Source organism: Danio aesculapii, chromosome 11, assembly GCF_903798145.1.
Source record: "Danio aesculapii chromosome 11, fDanAes4.1, whole genome shotgun sequence".
NCBI classification, from domain to species: domain Eukaryota; kingdom Metazoa; phylum Chordata; class Actinopteri; order Cypriniformes; family Danionidae; genus Danio; species Danio aesculapii.
The window spans coordinates 981,996-1,001,782 of record NC_079445.1 but is presented as its reverse complement, the minus strand read 5'-3'; the positions used below and the strand labels follow the sequence as shown (position 1 = coordinate 1,001,782).

Sequence of the window (19,787 nt, the reverse complement as noted above, 5' to 3'; positions counted from 1 at the left end):
CCTGCAAACTATTGCAAATGTGCAGAAAAGTCACTTTTTTTACAACTTTTCAAGGTCAAAAGTTGTTGGAAGAAAGATCAAGATCCCACTATGCAATTTAAAATGCAGAAATGAATAGTGGAAAACCAAAATAAAAACATAAATCATAAAATATGGCTAAAAAACTGTTAATTTATGGATTTTGTTTACAGTGTAGTGACATTTTTAATGCTGTTACTGTACATTACAAAGTCTAACATACTGTATCAGCAGGTAAACATAAGCTTCATACCTAGTACCTGAACCAAAAAAATAAAAACTTTAAAATTAAACACTGAAATACACTAGTATTTTCATGAGCTACTTAATAATACGCAAAATACCACCAGAGTTTGTTGTTGGACGAAACTTTATCAACCAACTAATTAGCTCTGATTACACGAGTTAAAATGATAACGATTATTGATCATTAGTAATTGACAATATCTCACTCAGAATAAATAAATATTGTCAAAATAGTGTCTTAATTAAGATAATTTAATGTCAATATATATGTATGAATATGAAAAACAATATATACATTTTAAAATGTTATTCGGTCACACTTTACAATAAGGTTTTATTAGTTAATGTACAGTGGGGAAAATAGTACTGAGCATGTCACCATTTACTATATAAATAGATATGGTGCTGTTGACATGAAATTTTCCCCGGATGTTTATTGCAACCAAAGAAATCCATATATGCAAAGAAAACAAATCTAATTTGATTACAAATGAATTTATGTGTAATAAAGTGAAATGACGCAGGGAAAAAGTGTTGAACACGTGAACAAAGGTGAAGGAGCTGAAATCTCTCAGTAGTTCTTCAACAACCCTCTGCCCTGTAAATGAATATCAGCTGCTTCAGTCCAACATCTACATAAGCAGGAGGATGAAGATGAAACCAGGGTGGACATTTCAGCTAGATAATGATCCAAAACACAGCCAAGGAGACTCTCGGATGCTTTCAGAGAAAGAAAATCAAGCTGTAGAATGGCCCAGCCAATCACCTAACCCCAATCCAATAGAGAATATTAAATAAAGCTCAGATTTGATAGACAAGACCCACAGAACCATCAAGAGTTTGACACTCTGTTGAAGTCTCACACCTGAGCAATGCATGTGACTTTCTCCATATGAGAGGCGTCTTTAAGCTGCAGCACCAAACAAGCCTTTTATATATATATATAAAGTATTAAATACGTTTCAGTAGTTCAGCACTTTCTCCTTCTGTCATTCCATTGTTATTACACACGACGCATTTCTCAGTTTTGTTTTATTTTTGTGTTTGTATTGTTTGGGTTTTTACCAAAATCTGCTTCAATTCCATGTCTACAGCTCCTTTAGAAATATAATTCCCAGGAAAAAAACATGACAACGTGCACTTATTTTCCCTGCTGTATTTACTAACGTGAGCTAATTATGAACAATACTTGTACAGCATTTATTATTCATAGCTCAACATTTACAATTAAAATCCGAATTCATGCTAGTTAGCATTAGTTAACGCACCGTGAGTTAACATGAACTAACAATCAATGATTTCATTAACATGAACAAATACTGTAATGAATGTATTGTTCATTGTTTCTTTCATGTCTGTAAATACATTAACGATTACAACCTTATTATAAACTGTTAATCAATATTATTGTAATTTGAATATGAAAACGCTCCAATTTCCTGCTAAAACAAGACAAAACAAACCTCCAAGTTAGCCACAACATCAATAAGCAGCTTTTAGAGAATGTGACGGGGTGAAGCCGAATGTTAAAATAAGAATGTAAATGAGCATGCCGTAGACTGGATGTTCTTGCTGTGTGTTTGTGAGGTCAGAAGGGTTGCCATGGTAACCGCTGGACACATCAAATACTCTGAGTTCTCCATTGTTTCTCCAGTAAGGAGATTAGTGGCTCAATGGTGATGTGAGAGCGTATTAAAGAGCTGCTGGTTTATTTTTCCACCGACCCTCATAGATCCGCTATGGCCACATTTTACACTTCTGGCCCTCTGTGGGGCAGAATGACTTTATTCAGGGCTTTTATGCACTCTGGTAGCCTAATGCAGGCGAGGAGACCATTGCATCAGAATCAAAATCAGTTTTTCGAGGAAAGTAGGGCACTGTTGTTGAAAGTCATTTTAACGATCTAAGCGCAAAGTATAAAGCGCATGGTGCTAAAGCATTAAGGCCGTGTCCGGTCTAACAGGGTTGTGCTTATTCTCTTAATGAGTTCTGGGTGTGTTTTGAGCATAACGTGCATCAAACCTCATCTCTCATTCTCTTTAACAGTCAGTTGCGTCTCTCCATGGTGCATTTGCTATTTACATGGTGGACTCTGTAAGTGTACAAACTGAACGCTTCACTAGCGAGAAAACAGTTAAACAGAGCATCTGCAGCGCGGAGGATGAAGAACGAGCCTCCTCCATTCAGCCTCTTTACTTTTTTTTGCAGTGACGGTATAATAAATAATGTGAGTTATGCATGTGTTATTAATTATTGCAGGTATGGGTGGATGCGGCACGCAGATCTTCTTTTCATATGCTATATGTCTGGGTTGTTTAACAGCTCTCGGCAGCTACAACAGCTACAACAACACTGCTACAGGTCAGAGTCCCGACAAGCACTTTTTTTTGCTCTCCAACACGACTAAAATCTATTCAAGATAAAAAAACACTGTATTTCAACACAATCTCACGGCAACTCGTAACTTTTTGATTTAGTGGCTAATTCGTACGAATTTGTACGATCTAATTCGTACAATTAAGTACGATTTGCTCATCCTCCAATGACGGTTGGGTTTAGGGGTGGGGTTGGGTGCCACACCTCCTTTTTAAATTCGTACAATTTCGTATGACTAAACTCGTACGAATTCATACGAATTAGCCACTAAACTGTCAAAACGTAAAATACTTACGTTTTCTCGTGAGATCAGGCTGGTAGTTTTCTATTAACCCTTTAAAACTTTACAGAGCGCCAGTTTTTAAAGCAAATATATATATATATTATATATTTTTTTTTTATTTGCTTTACTATGCAATATGCACATGTCACATTTATGCAGTATTGATTCGCATCTTTGGCTGGAGGCATATCTTATAATCCAACAAAATGAAGACAACATCAGATTTTCCTCTCTAAATGACTAAATTCTGCTAACTCTATAAGGGGGTGTAAACTTATGCACACATCTTTTTCATGGCCTAATTTGGGAACGCATCTGAATATAATCAAAGTTCATGACTTACACACACCCCCCAGCTCTCACACATGAACGCACCAATTTCTGATCCATTTAGTACATTTGATGGCAAGAAAAGTGGTGAGAGAATCCCGTGATGACTTTGAGCTAGTGAGAAATGGCCTGGATTGAAGATAACCATTTCTCTTGTGTTTCGTCTTCTGAGGTCAAGAACTCGTTTATTAGAGAAGAAAAAAGACCACAGCGGCTTCTCCAAACTACATTTCTCTGATGATTATTTGTGCAAGTTCTTCAGGATGATTGACTTCTCTTTTGTTCTCATTGGATGGAAGCGCAGCTTTATTCTCAAATGCTTGATGCTAAATTCCAGCTTGCACATAAATATAATTCACATCTTTAGATAGAAACACTGTGGGTTTAATCTAATCCAGTATGAGCTCTGGACATATATAATGCTGGATTACTGATGATTTAATTCATAATTGATATGCATTGTTCCTCTTCATATCACTATGTAACATCTGCAGTGAAGAATGCATTTTCTGCATGTCTTTTTAAAGTTCTGTTACTGCAATGATCCTCCATTCCTTATAGAACTGCTCAAGTTCAGTGAAGATGCAGTTTTTGAGTGATCAGATTTTTAATTGTTCACTCATAAACAGGACTTAGGATTCTTCATCTCTGTCATGCCTTCAGGCAAACCACTGCTGAATCATCAAATATTTAACACCGTCTTCTGTCTGCTGAAGCACAGAGACTGCTGGATCTCTATTCTTTCCTCTAAATTCGTCACATTAGCAGATTGGCTGATTTCTTGGAATTCAGTCACAATTCAAAGTCACTTTCTCTTGGTCAGCATGGCAAATCAATGTGAAATATGCATATGAAAACCTTTTAAACTCATGCACAATTTCTAATTACAGATGAAGAACCCGGTGCTCCGGTTTCCCCCACAGTCCAAATACATGCGCTATAGGGGAATTGAATAAACTAAATTGGCCGTAGTGGATAAGTGTGTGTGTGTTTGTGTGTGAATGAGTGTATATGGGTGTTTCCCAGTACTGGGTTGCAGCTGGAAGGGCATCCTTTGTGTAAAACATGCTGGAATAGTTGGTGGTTCATTCTGCAGTGGCAACTCCTGATGAATAAATGACTAAGCGAAAGGAAAATGAATGAATGAATGAATGTATATATTGGGTTGTTGCAACCAGGAGTTGGGTCAAACATGGACAAACCACTCTGTTAAATAGTTTTTTTCATTTATATTAAAATCTTATTTAAAATCTTTTAACCCAGCTGTTGTTTTGTCCATATTTGACTCAACATTGGGTTTAAACAACCCCTCCAATTGATTAACAGCTTTAGAGTTTAGAGTTCCTTTCCCAGTACTGGATGCAGCTGAAAGAGCAATCCGTAAAACATATGCCAGAATAGTTGGCGGTTCATTCCGCTGTGGCGACCCCTGATAAATAAGGGACTAAGCAGAAGGAAATATGAATGAATGAAGATTCCTATTCCAAAAATAAACTAAAAGATTAAAGATTGATGAGTTGTCGTTAAAATCAGCTCACCCATGGAGAGATTTCACTTCAGAAACCGCACTGTAGAAAATGCTGGGTTGTTTATAACTTAATGTTGGGTCAAATATGGGCAAACTCAACTGGTGTTTTTTTTTTTTTCACATTTTATCTGATCATCATCTGTGAAAACCTCAGTCACATCACGCATCCTGATGAAGCACATACACAGAGTTTATTCACTAAATCAGTTTATGCACATTTATTTAATCACATAAAAACATAATCCTACTCACTCACTAGTGTGCATACAATTTTATGCACATTTTCAATATTATACACATCATGTTTCTTAGTTTTACCTTTGCAATAATCCAAAAGAATAGACGAATGGAGACATAGCTATTGATTTTAAAGGGGGGTGAATATTTATGCACTCTTCTGTGTTTTTCAGGGACTGCCTCATGCTCTGCTGTCTGAACAGTGGCACCAGTTTTGTGGCAGGATTTGCCATCTTTTCTGTCCTGGGCTTTATGGCGTATGAACAGAACGTACCCATTGAGGCAGTAGCAGAGTCAGGTGAGCTGAGATCCCAATTAAACCTTCACTTCATTTGTAAAATGCTGCTTTAGCTTTATGTAGGAAAGCAATGCATGTGCCAGACATGCTGTATATGTGCAGTACAGTATCTGGAGTGTTTGCACTCATGCAATTTAAAGCACTTCTCAGAAAAAGCTTTTTATTGTATGACTTATTCAACAAATCAGCATTACTTATTTATCACTATAGAGCAACTGTAAAAGTGGCTGAGATACTCTTTGATGGGTATTATTCAGAAAGAGAAACATTAATAAGAAAAAATAGTCGGATTTTAACAAATGGGAATTAATATGAGTATTTTTTAACACACGTTTTGTTTAAGAAGCATCAAATCAAGTGTGCTTTTTCTTTACAAATCGAAAACAGTTGAAGTTGGTGTGAGTGTGTGTGTGTGTGTGTGTGTGTTTGGGTATTAAATACTATATATCTTCTATATGCACTGCTTTGGAAAAATGCTATTTTTTGGTCAAATATAGCATCTGTCATAATAAACATTGTTAGTTCTTTATTAAGATATAATAATAATCGCTATATTGGGTGGTTAGCACTGTGGCCTCACAGCAAGAAGGTCGCTGGTTCGAATCCTGGGGTGCGTTTCCCAAAACCATCGTTAGCCAACTAAGGTCGCAAGTTCTGTAGTTAGAAACAGTTCCTGGCTGTGATCTATTTCCACTTATCCCCCCTTATGCCCTATTCATTTAGAACATTCTAACATTTAAACTTGGAATGATTAAGAATAATAAAGCATTAAAGTCATCACTCTTAAGTGTAGTTTGCTTTCAAAGTATATTTACAGTTCAGTTTTACCGATCTTCATGTTTACAGTTGTGCTCCCTTCGCAGTGCACTTTGAAAACATTGATGTCATTTTGAACACAGCCTCATGACGAAAGCTGTAGGTGACCTATTATTTAAATACGGAGTTTATGTTACGTCTCCAAAGCTTGTGAACACAAAAAACATAGCATACGCTAATGCTTTTCATTTATAGTGGGGTATTTATTAAGAAATGTATCTGTACTGGATATGACATGGTCCTGTTGGTTAGAACATTTCTGCAGTGGTTTACATGTCAAATTGTAAAAGTAGACTTTAAAAATAAATAAATAAATAAATAAACAATATCCTACTAAATAATAATAATCGTCATCATCATTAATATTATTATTAAAATGTGATTTTTTTAGTTTCCTAATAAATAATAAATATTAAATTAAATTTATAGCCTCATTATTTATTTATTTATTCATATGATTCATATATGAGATTAGAATATGTGTTAGTTTTGTTAGCGGTTTTATCTTTTAGAACAGACTATGTAATGTTCTCAATAATATTTGTAAAGGAAACTAAATGTGCCATTTATATATATTTCAATTAATATGAAAAGCGAGTGCATGTTTCAAGCAAAACTAATATTGGATTTGATTTTAAATGTGTGTTTGTGTAAAACAATATAATCTGCACTAAGAAATGATGGAAGTAGTTCCTCCACCCTGTTTAGAACATCATTATGGGCGTTTTACTTTAGCTAACGTGGTTCAGATGATGGATCTGCGACAAAGAACTACATGTTTTGGGAAACACTCGTCACTACATCGTTCTTTTCCCAAACGATGCATCGTACTATGATAGTTCAGCCGTGAGTTATGTTGTTGTTTGGGAAACACACACTGGATAGGCCAGTTGGCATTTCTGTGTGGAGTTTGCATGTTCTCCCCATGTTAGCATGCGTTTCCTCCGGGTGCTCCGGTTTCCCCCACAGTCCAAACACATGCGCTATAGGGGAATTGATGAACTAAATTAGCCGTAGTGTATGGGTGTGTGTGTGAATGAGTGTGTATGGGTGTTTCCCAGTACTGGGTGGCAGCTGGAAGGGCATTCACTGCGTAAAACATATGCTGGAATAGTTGGCGGTTCATTCCGCTGTGGCGACCTCTGAAATAGAGACTAAGTCGAAGGAAAATGAATTGCTATAATTGCATATTATATAATTTTGATATCTAATATGCTCATTTGTTCCTCACATATTCCTAATATGCTCATATATTCCTAGTATAATCATTCATTCATTATAATCATTGATTTGATTTGTCAGAGAAGAGAAGCGAAGCTCTCGGCAATATAAACGGCACAGTATTTTAATATACTTTCAGATACAAATCTCTCTACAGGCTTGGGCAAGTTGGGGAAGGTCTTACTTTTAGGATTTATTATAAGCTATCCATACATGGTAAATAAAAGTGTGATTAATATGAAAATGCTCAAATACAGCTGACAAAATGATGTTTAACAGAGCAAGGAGTTTTTCACAGTATTTCCTCTAATATTTTTTCCTCTGGAGAAAGTCTTAGTTGTTTTATTTCAGCTAGAATACCAAAAACAAGAAGAACAAGCCACTGTTATACAATGACTTGCCTAATTAAACTTTTAAATGGCACTGTAAGCTGAATACTACAATAGTATCTCGCAAAATAACTAGTCAAATATTATGTACTGTCATCATGGTAAAGACTAAATAAATGAGTTATTAAAACTATTATGTTTAAAAATGTGTTGAAAAAATGTTCTTTCTATTAAACATCACTTGGAAATATTTGAAAATGTAATTTCGTCCTGAACTGTATTGTACAGTAGCTTCTGTCATATGTTTTTAGAGCTGGACGTGTTTTTTTCAGCCAGTGTTATTTGTGAGCTGGTTTGTTTATTTCCTAGCTGATTTTACAGTGTTCGCATGGCAATGATCTCTGCTCTTGTCCTGCTGCTTTTGGACAGGTGTCCCTGTGCTGTAAAAGCAGAGCCAAGACACATGGCAGCATCACTGGAGCATTTCACCATCATTATCATCCAGAGCGAGGAAATATTATGATTTAATTCATGCTCTTTGGGCTGATTTCACCCCTCAGGACACTGCTTTTCTGAATGAGTTTTTGTTTTTAGTTCAAATATCTAAAGCAATTTCTAGACAAGCAAAAAGTATTGGTTTGTTTTAATAAATATTGGGTCAAAATTAGTTTTTCCTTAAAAGAAGCACAATGATCTGCCAATGGGGTGAGTGAAAAAATCTCATGTCAAAGCAAAAAACATGTTTATTTCACTGTTTATTTGTACCACATTGAATACATTTATTTCATTTCGTTGATACTTTATTTTCAGCACAGTGGCTCAGTGGTTAGCACCATACCTGCCAACACTTACGTTTTTCCCGGGAGTCTCCCGTATTTCAAACTAATCTCCCGCAACCATCCCGTTTTGTTATTTCTCCCGAAAAACTCCCGTAATTTCATCCCCACCCCCCCACCCCCCACCCCCCTCTTTTTGGTACAGTCTGTAAACACCCCTGGGTCGGCAACTTTGGTACAGTACCCTATCGCAGTGGCCACCCAAAACCTGCTGCATCCGATCCCGGTTCTCAACAGTGTTATTCAGAGACTCGTGTCAGTAATATTGTTGTGAAATGTGCTTCAGGTCCTGGTCTAGCGTTTATAGCGTATCCTAAAGCTGTGACCATGATGCCATGGGCTCCGCTATGGGCTGCACTCTTCTTCATGATGCTCATCTTCCTCGGACTCGACAGTCAGGTGATTCACTGTTCATACACACACACACAACTGTAATCTCAACTGAAAACAAAGAGACATAGAGTAGCTCGTCAAATAAAAATGCACATTTCAAAGCACTTCATAAGACTTTAAAGAAATTATATTTTTGACTGTCTACAGAACAAACCATTGTTGTCTAATGACAATTAACCTAACTTGCCTAGTCACCTAATTAAACCTTTAAATTGCACTTTAAGCTGAATACTATCTTGCAAAATAACTAATAAAATATTATGTAGTCATCATGACAAAGACTAAAAAAATCTGTCATTAAAACTATTATAATTTAAAAAAATGTGTTGAAAAAAATCTTGCAACTGAGAAATATTAGAAAAATAATGACAAATTTGACAGGAGGGCTTATAATGTCTTGAACTAAGTTAATAGGTTTTACAAACGTTTTAAAGATATGGATACTTCATTATTGTTACTGGATTATGAATGAAAGTAATGTGAAAATGTCAACACTGCTTTGCTCTCTGTGTTTAGTTTGTGTGTGTGGAGAGTCTTGTGACGGCCATTGTGGATATGTACCCCAAAACCTTCCGCGTGGGCTACCGGAGAGAGCTGCTCATCCTGGGCATGTCGGTGACTTCATTCTTCCTGGGTCTAATCATGCTGACGGAGGTAAAATTCAGGCACTTTTACACATGCAAAAACCAAGATCCATAGGAGGCAAATTAGATACTTACAATATACATATTTTGTTATATGTTGTTTTGGTGTTTTTTGCTGTAGTGGTGGTATATTTGGCTGTAGTGGTGGAGTTTTGGCTACAGTGATGGTGTTTCTGGCTGTAGTGATGTTTTTGACTGTAGTCCTGGTGTTTTAGACTGTTGCGTGTAGTGTCTTTGGCTGTAGCGATGGTGGTTTTAGGGTTGTAGTGAGGGTGTATATTGCTGTAGGGGTGGTGTTTTTGGGTTGTAGTGATGGTGATTATGGTTGTAGTGATGGTGTATATTTCTGTAGTGGTGGTGTTTTTGGTTGTAGTGAGGTTGTATATTTCTGTAGTGGTGCTGTTTTTAGTTGTAGTGATGGTATATATTTTTGTAGTGGTGCTGTTTTTGGTTGTAGTGATGGTGTATATTGCTGTAGTAGTGGTGTTTTTGGTTATGGTAATGGTGTTTTTGTTGTAGTGATGGTGTATATTTCTGTAGTGGTGGTGTTTTTGGGTTGTAGTGATGGTGATTATGGTTGTAGTGATGGTGTATATTTCTGTAGTGGTGGTGTTTTTGGTTGTAGTGAGGTTGTATATTTCTGTAGTGGTGCTGTTTTTAGTTGTAGTGATGGTATATATTTTTGTAGTGGTGCTGTTTTTGGTTGTAGTGATGGTGTATATTGCTGTAGTAGTGGTGTTTTTGGTTATGGTAATGGTGTTTTTGTTGTAGTGATGGTGTATATTTCTGTAGTGGTGGTGTTTTTGGGTTGTAGTGATGGTGATTATGGTTGTAGTGATGGTGTATATTTCTGTAGTGGTGGTGTTTTTGGTTGTAGTGAGGTTGTATATTTCTGTAGTGGTGCTGTTTTTGGTTGTAGTGATGGTGTATATTTCTGTAGTGGTGCTGTTTTTGGTTGTAGTGATGGTGTATATTTTTGTAGTGGTGCTGTTTTTTGGTGGTGATGGTGTATATTGCTGTAGTGGTGGTGTTTTTGGTTGTGGTGATGGTGTATATTTCTGTAGTGGTGCTGTTTTTGGTTGTAGTGATGGTGTATATTTCTGTAGTGGTGGTGTTTTTGGTTGTAGTGATGGTGTATATTTCTGTAGTGGTGGTGTTTTTGGTTGTAGTGATGGTGTATATTTCTGTAGTGGTGCTGTTTTTGGTTGTAGTGAGGTTGTATATTTCTGTAGTGGTGCTGTTTTTGGTTGTAGTGATGGTGTATATTTTTGTAGTGGTGCTGTTTTTGGTTGTAGTGATGGTGTATATTGCTGTAGTGGTGGTGTTTTTGGTTGTAGTGATGGTGTATATTTCTGTAGTGGTGGTGTTTTTGGTTGTAGTGATGGTGTATATTTCTGTAGTGGTGCTGTTTTTGGTTGTAGTGATGGTGTATATTTCTGTAGTGGTGGTGTTTTTGGTTGTAGTGATGGTGTATATTTCTGTAGTGGTGCTGTTTTTGGTTGTAGTGATGGTGTATATTTCTGTAGTGGTGGTCTTTTTGGTTTTAGTTATGGTGTATATTTCTGTAGTGGTGCTGTTTTTGGTTGTAGTGATGGTGTATATTTCTGTAGTGGTGGTATTTTTGGTTGTAGTGAGGTTGTATATTTCTGTAGTGGTGGTGTTTTTGGTTGTAGTGAGGTTGTATATTTCTGTAGTGGTGGTGTTTTTGGTTGTAGTGAGGTTGTATATTTCTGTAGTGGTGCTGTTTTTGGTTGTAGTGATGGTGTATATTTTTGTAGTGGTGCTGTTTTTGGTTGTAGTGTTGGTGTATATTGCTGTAGTGGTGGTGTTTTTGGTTGTAGTGATGGTGTATATTTCTGTAGTGGTGGTGTTTTTGGTTGTAGTGATGGTGTATATTTCTGTAGTGGTGCTGTTTTTGTTGTAGTGATGGTGTAAATTGCTGTCGCGATGGTGTTTTGGGTTGTAGTGATGATGATTTCGGTTGTAGTAAGGGTGTATATTTCTGTAGTGGTGGTGTTTTTGGTTATGGTAATGGTGTTTTTGTTGTAGTGATGGTGTAAATTGCTGTAGGGGTGGTGTTTTTGGGTTGTAGTGATGGTGATTATGGTTGTAGTAATGGTGTGTATTTTTGTAGTGGTGCTGTTTTTGGTTGTAGTGATGGTGTATATTTCTGTAGTGGTGGTGTTTTTGGTTGTAGTGATGGTGTATATTGCTGTAGTGGTGGTGTTTTTGGTTGTAGTGATGGTGTATATTTCTGTAGTGGTGGTGTTTTTGGTTGTAGTGATGGTGTATATTTCTGTAGTGGTGCTGTTTTTGGTTGTAGTGATGGTGTATATTTCTGTAGTGGTGCTGTTTTTGGTTGTAGTGATGGTGTATATTGCTGTAGTGATGATGATTTTGGTTGTAGTGGTGGTGTATATTTCTGTAGTGGTGGTGTTTTTGGTTTTAGTTATGGTGTATATTTCTGTAGTGGTGCTGTTTTTGGTTGTTGTGATGGTGTATATTGCTGTAGTGATGATGATTTTGGTTGTAGTGGTGGTGTTAATTTCTGTAGTGGTGGTGTTTTTGGTTTTAGTTATGGTGTAAATTGCTGTCGCGATGGTGTTTTGGGTTGTAGTGATGATGATTTCGGTTGTAGTGAGGGTGTATATTTCTGTAGTGGTGGTGTTTTTGGTCGTAGTGCTGGTGTAAATTGCTGTATTGATGGTGTTGTTGGCTGTAGTGAAGGTATTTTTGGCTGTAGTTATGTTTTTTGGGGTTGTACTGTATATTCATGTAGTGGTGGTGTTGTTGGCTATAGCGAAGGTGTTTTTGGTTGTAGTGATGATGTATATTGCTGTAATGATGGTGTTTTTGCTGTAGTCGTGTTGTTTTTGACTGTAGCAAAAGTGTTTTTTGATTGCAGTGATATATATTGCTGTAGTGGTGGTGTTTTTGGCTGTAGTGAGGGTGTATATTGCTTTAGTAGTGTTCTTTTTGGATGTTGTGATGGTGTATATTGCTGTAGCTGTGTTGTTTTTGACTGAATCAAAGGTGTTTTAGCTGTAGTGATGGTGTTTTGTCTATAGCAAGGGTGTTTTTGGTTGTAGTGATGATGTCTATTGCTGTAATGAGGGTGTTTTTGCTGTAGTTGTGGTGTTTTTGACTGTAGCAAAGGTGTTTTTGATTGTAGTGATATATATTGCTGTAGTGGTGGTGTTTTTGGCTGTAGTGAGGGTGTATATTGCTTTAGTAGTGTTCTTTTTGGATGTTGTGATGGTGTATATTGCTGTAGCTGTGTTGTTTTTGACTGTATCAAAGGTGTTTTTAGCTGTAGTGATGGTGTTTCAGCCATAGCAAGGGTGTTTTTGGTTGCAGCATAGGTGTATATTCCTATAGTGGTGGTGATTTTGGCTTTAGTGATTGTTTTTTGCATTAGTGTTTAGCTTTAGAGTTCTGGCGTTTCACCTGGCATGATACCGCCGCTACTGCATGTGTTTATGACTGGTTCGAGGGTAAAAATAGGCCTGTGTTCAGCTCTCCAAGAGTAATGTGCAGTCAGGTGAACACTTTCACTCCATGTTTCATGAATAAACCCATCCAAGTGAGGAACGACAGACAGTCTCTGTTACTAGGAGAAGAGGAGATGAAAAGGCTCTGAAAGCTTTGCTTGTGTCAATATGCCAGTAGTTATGGCTGCTCCATACTGCCAAAAAATTCTTTATTGTGATGCTTATGTTGGTCAGAACTTTTTAAAAATTGTGTACAGTTATTAACAAGATTAGAAGTGGCCAAAATTAAACAATTATCCATTATATAACCAAAAAGACACTAGTATTTTTGTACTTGTTAAAGTACTGTGAAATATTGTGATAATACCATACAGGATATTGTGATACAATCTTCGGTAATTAATCACAACAAGAAAATTTGATACTGCATTAAAGCCTGAATGGAGAGCTGTCAGTGCATCAGACTGTGGGGTTATGTTTGTATCTGATTGTGTTTGTGTGTGTGTTTTGTGTCCTCAGGGTGGTATGTATGTGTTCCAGCTGTTTGACTCATATGCAGCCAGTGGCATGTGTCTGTTGTTTGTTGCCATCTTTGAGTCCATCTGCATTGGCTGGGTCTACGGTAAGACATCGCTCTTTTTACACGCATATCAATATTCATCATCTGATAAGTAAAAGCATCAGTAGTCTAGACGTCCTTGGGCAAGAAAGTCAGCTGCCAAATGTCATCTGGCGTTTCTGGTAGATAAATGGTTCTGTCACATGGAGATTTCCTTATTAAAAAACTCTCACTAAATCATATGCAAAGATACTAATTATTACTGCTGAATAAGGTCTCATATTGCACTCTTAAAAATAACGTTTCTTTATAGGCATCAGTGGATTTATGAGGGAACTGTAGCATCAATGAAGCCTTCTCATTACATAAGAGATTTCTTTAAGCTAAAAAAAGGTTCTTCATATCATTTTCACACTAAGAAAAAAAGGTTCTTTAGGTATCCCAGAATAGTTCCTATATGATATCACGGCAAAAAAAGTCATCTTAATTTTATGAGTGTGTGATGTGACATAACGTAAACATAATAGAAATAAATAGAAATAGAAATAAATGGTGGCACTGTGGCCTCACAGCAAGAAAGACGCTGGTTTGAGTCCCGGCTGGGCCAGTTGTCATTTTTGTGTGGAGTTCTCCCTGTGTTGGTGTGGGCTTCCTCCGGGTGCTCCGGTTTCCCCCACAGTCCAAACACATGCACTATAGGGGAATTAAATAACTAAATTGGCCGTAGTGTATGAGTGTGTGAAAATGAGAGTGTTTGGGTGTTTCCCAATACTGGGTTGCGGCTGGAAGGGCATCCGTTGCGTAAAAAAGATGCTGGAATAGTTGGCGGTTTATTTCGCTGTGGCGACGCTTGATAAATAACGGACTAAGCCAAAGGAAAATTAATTAATAAATAAATGAATAGTATATATGTGTAAAATTTTAAAACAACATATTAAAGAAAAAAATTCTAAGCAAACTTTCATTTAAAAGCTGGAGAAAAAAGGAAATAAGGAAAAAAAAACTGCTAAAAATTAGAAAATAAGAAAAAAACTGAGATTAGCTTCAGATGTTTAGATTAGACGTGGCAGCAGATTCTCTCCTGTTTAACGAGCTGTGTCAATGTTGAGGCTGTTTACATTATCATCGCATTTCTGTGAGCATTCTGCCCCCTGCTGGCTCAAGTCAGACAGTGCAAACACTCAGACATCTAAAGTAGACTGATAACGAAGAGATATATCAGTTGTATAACTGTAGTAAATATACATGCATTCAAAAAATCTCTATTTTTTATTTCTGGATTTTAAAAAACTAGCTTTTAAAAATGATCTAGTTCTTTTAAAAAATGTCTATATAATCTAGTTTTATAGATATATTAATCTTTTTTAAAATCTCTAGCTTTAAATACACTCTTAATGTCTATTTTTCCCATCTAAGCTTTTTTAAACATAGTTTTTATCTTTATCTTTTTAAATTCATTAAAAAAAAAAATCTAATAATCTATATATGTATAGAAATAAATATCTATATGCTTTTTAAAATTAGTATTATTTTTATATTTGGCTTTATAAATCTAGTGTTATTTAAATAGCTATCTTTTAATTGTAGCTTTTTAAAATCTCTAGCTTTAATCTAGTGTTTTTTATCTTTAGCTTTTTAAAAACTAGTTCTGTTTTAAATTCTCTAGCTTTATAAAATATAGCTTTTTCTGTAGCTTTTAAATCCTTTAAAAAGAAGCTCTATATAATGGGTTTTTAAAACATCTCTATATTTTTATTATTGTTTTAATCTCTAGCTTTTTAAAATCAAGTTTTTTATATTAGTATATTTTTTAAATCTAGTTTTATTTAAGTCTCTAGCTTTTAAAATAAAGTGTTTTTTAATATTTAGTTTTTTTTATCTATTTTTATTTAAATCTCTGGCTTTTAATTGATGTTTTTTAAATCTCTAACTTTATTCTAGTTTTTTTTTTATTTCTAGCTTGTTTAAAGTCAATTTTTTCATATATATATATATATATATATATATATATATATATATATATATATATATATATATATATATATATATATATAATTAATATTATATTATATTATCTCTAGCCTTTTCAATTATCTATAAAAATACTGGCAGAAGTGCAACCACTGAAACATCAGCGTGATAACAGAGATTCCACTCAGATGTAAATTGTGTAACTGTAGTAAACATAGATGATTAACGGTGGTGTTGGTGTTTTTGTGCAGGCAGCGACAGATTTTATCTGAACATTGAGGACATGATTGGATATAAACCCATCTTCTTCATCAAGTGGTGCTGGAAGTTCTTCACCCCGGGCATCTGCACAGTGAGTTTATGTGGTTACAGTGTTAATGTCAGTGTTAGTGTTAATTCCAGTGTTATTATCAGTGTTGATGTCAGTGTTAATAACAGTAGTAATGTCAGTGTTAACACCAGTGTTAATGTTAATATCAGTGTTAATATCAGTGTTAAAGTCAGTGCTTATGTCAGTGTTAATATCAGTGTTAATACCAGTGTTAATATAAGTGTTAATATCAGTGCTAATGTCAGTGTTAATATCAGTGCTAATGTCAGTGCTTATGTCAGTGTTAATACCAGTGTTAATATAAGTGTTAATATCAGTGCTAATGTCAGTGTTAATATCAGTGCTAATGTCAGTGCTTATGTCAGTGTTAATATCATTATTAATATCAGTGTTAATGTCAGTGTTAATATCAGTGTTAATACCAGTGTTAATGTCATTATTATTATCAGTGTTAATGTCAGTGTTAATATCAGTGCTTATGTCAGTGTTAATATCAGTGCTAATGTCAGTGCTTATGTTAGTGTTAATATCAGTGTTAATACCAGTGTTAATGTCATTATTATTATCAGTGTTAATGTCAGTGTTAATATCAGTGCTTATGTCAGTGTTAATATCAGTGCTAATGTCAGTGCTTATGTTAGTGTTAATATCAGTGTTAATACCAGTGTTAATATCATTATTAATATCAGTGTTAATGTCAGTGTTAATATCAGTGCTTATGTCAGTGTTAATATCAGTGTTAAAGTCAGTGCTTATGTTAGTGTTAATATCAGTGTTAATACCAGTGTTAATATCATTATTAATATCAGTGTTAATGTCAGTGCTTATGTTAGTGTTAATATCAGTGTTAATACCAGTGTTAATATCATTATTAATATCAGTGTTAATGTCAGTGTTAATATCAGTGCTTATGTCAGTATTAATATCAGTGTTTATGTCAGTGTTAATATCAGTGGTAATGTCAGTGTTAACACCAGTGTTAATGTTAATATCAGTGCTAATGTCAGTGTTAATATCAGTGTTAAAGTCAGTGCTTATGTCAGTGTTAATATCAGTGCTAATACCAGTGTTAATATAAGTGTTAATATCAGTGCTAATACCAGTGTTAATGTCAGTGCTTATGTCAGTGTTAATATCAGTGCTTATGTCAGTGTTAATATCAGTGTTTATGTCAGTGTTAATATCAGTGTTTATGTCAGTGTTAATATCAGTGTTAATGTCAGTGCTTATGTCAGTGTTAATATCAGTGCTAATACCAGTGTTAATATAAGTGTTAATATCAGTGCTAATACCAGTGTTAATGTCAGTGTTAATATAAGTGTTAATATCAGTGCTAATACCAGTGTTAATGTCAGTGCTTATGTCAGTGTTAATATAAGTGTTAATATCAGTGTTAATATCAGTGCTAATACCAGTGTTAATGTCAGTAATATCAGTATTAATGTCTGACCACGTGGTCTGTTTCAGGGCATCTTCCTCTTCTTCTTGATCAAGTATAAGCCGCTGAAGTATAATAATGTGTACACATATCCAGACTGGGGTTACGGCATCGGCTGGATGATGGCGATGTCCTCGATGGTCTGCATCCCTCTGGGAATCTTATTTCAGATCTGGAAAACTAAAGGAACGTTCCGGGAGGTAAAGGCTGTTTTATTTTCTCTTTTTCACTTTTCTTTAACATTTTAATCTGTAATCTTTAAAAAAAACTCATTTATTAAACAATTTTTAGTTTTAATATGTAACTTTAAGGGGCAGCACGGTGCCTCAGTGGTTAGTACTGTCACCTCACAGCAAGATGGTCGCTGGTTCGAGTTCTGTTTTTTGTTGACTCAATAGTGACAACACACATGCATGACCGTATGCACAATAACTAACACGAGTACACACCATTCTCTTTTGTTCTATCTATTATTTTTAGTTTTAATATGAAACATTCATAAGCATCCACATGATTATCTTCAGCTGTAGCAGTGCTCTCAGTAATGAGCGTGCAGTCTTTGACTCATTAATTGCGCATATATTCAGCTTTAATGATGATGTAAACCTGAGTCATGTTTGTCTGTCCTGGATTCACCTCTGCTGTTTCTGCTACCGTGGATTAAAGAGGATTTTCCGGCATTTTCTTGAGGAGAATCTTCATATCTGGAGCCGAGATGCCGCTCTGACCTCAATGTGCCACGTCTGATTGACATTATAGTGGAGAGATAGATACTCTAGTAAAAATATCTTTACTTTACTTAGAATATAGTGCAAGTACACTCTAAAAATAGCAGTTTGGTTGAACGTGGACAATGGTTCACATGTTAAACAATGTTAAACCAGCTCAAAATTTAGTTTAGTTTATTTAAACGTGTTATAACACTCTTGTGAAAAGGGGCCATTTGCATCTTTAGGTGTAAACACAGCTTCTTTTGCATGCATGCACTGATTTGTGTGGTCTGAATGTGATTGCAGCGGATCAAGAAGCTGACGACCCCCAGTGCAGACCTGCGTATGAGGGGCCGCGTGGCCTCCAGGGGTCCCTGCGCTATCAATGACGCTGATGCCAAATTGAGGGCGGACGGCAAGATCTCCACCATCTCAGAGAAGGAGACGCACTTCTAAACCCAAGACACACTCGTCACCAGCACAACAGACAGAACAGAGAAGAAACAAATATGTTTGCCTTTATTTTTAAAGAGAGAAATCTATTATCACATTTGTAGCGTCGATTTTGTTTTGTTTTTTTTGTGTTGCACAAACAAACAGGTAACGCATCACAATTTAACGTCATGATTAAACACTGTGTTGTATCAGAGTGTATCTAAATCTAGAGGAAAGAAACTGTCTTTGTCACATTAGTGGTTTCTGCGCTGAAGAATGAAGGTATGATGTAGGGCTGCACAGTATTGCAATGTTTTGATTTTCTGCCATTTTCTGCATTGCGATATAAATGCAGGCTTTCTCCATGTCAAATTGAAGACTTTTTAAGACCTTTTTAAGACTATTATGAAGGAAATTTCAGACTTATAGGGCAAAACGCTAAGGGTTTTTTCTAATGGGCAGTGGAAAATACTTTTACTCGCCCCAATAAAATTCAAACACATATTTTTCCAAACATATACTTATAAACAAATGTTATTGCAAGAAAGATAACTAAACCAAATTGCTAAATAAAGTTAATAAAGGTCATTTATGTTAAACTTTTTTTTTTAGATGAATTGTTGGTTGTACCAACTGAGTAGCTTTACATGGACAATGGGGAATTATGACCTGTTTAAAATGATTTAAGACCCACAACACCATATTTCAGTGAATTTAAGTATTTAAGACCCCGCGGACACCCTGTAAATATAATTTTAGCACATTAGCTCAATTTCGAAATAAGTCATGGTTTATTATAGATTGGCATGAGTTCGCAAGACAAAATCTGCACACAGTAAATGAAATAAACAAGTGTTTTCTGCAGAATCTAATCAGAAATTGAATAATCAAATGCAAATAAATACGATTGCATAGATTGAATAAAAATAGATACAAATGATCTTTGTTAAGGCGACGCAGTGGCGCAGTAGGTAGTGCTGTCGCCTCACAGCAAGAAGGTCGCTGGTTTGAGCCTGGGCTGGGTCAGTTGGCATTTCTGTGTGGAGTTTGCATGTTCTCCCTGCGTTCGCGTGGGTTTCCTCTGGGTGCTCCGGTTTCCCCCACAGTCCAAACACATGCGCTATAGGGGAATTGGGTTGGCTAAATTGTCCATAGTGTGCGAGTGTGAATGAGTGTGTGTGGATGTTTCCCAGAGATGGGTTGCAGCTGGAAGGGCATCTGCTGCGTAAAACATATGCTGGATAAGTTGGCGGTTCATTCCGCTGTGGCGACCCCAGATTAATAAAGCGACTAAGCC

The 19,787-nt window shown here is 35.9% G+C and overlaps 1 protein-coding gene across 1 annotated transcript in view; it reads left to right on the top strand.

Annotated features, from left to right (window-relative positions):
* Positions 1–19,582, top strand: part of slc6a11b (solute carrier family 6 member 11b) — a 34,691-nt gene extending 15,109 nt beyond the window's left edge. Inside the window, 10 exon segments of the mRNA XM_056467811.1 lie at positions 2,524–2,536; positions 2,539–2,610; positions 2,613–2,625; positions 5,192–5,316; positions 8,805–8,917; positions 9,428–9,565; positions 13,566–13,668; positions 15,828–15,928; positions 17,375–17,545; positions 18,362–19,582. Coding sequence (XP_056323786.1) covers positions 2,524–2,536; positions 2,539–2,610; positions 2,613–2,625; positions 5,192–5,316; positions 8,805–8,917; positions 9,428–9,565; positions 13,566–13,668; positions 15,828–15,928; positions 17,375–17,545; positions 18,362–18,511 — 999 coding nt within the window. The 3' untranslated portion in view covers positions 18,512–19,582.
* The last annotated feature ends 205 nt before the right edge of the window (positions 19,583–19,787 follow it).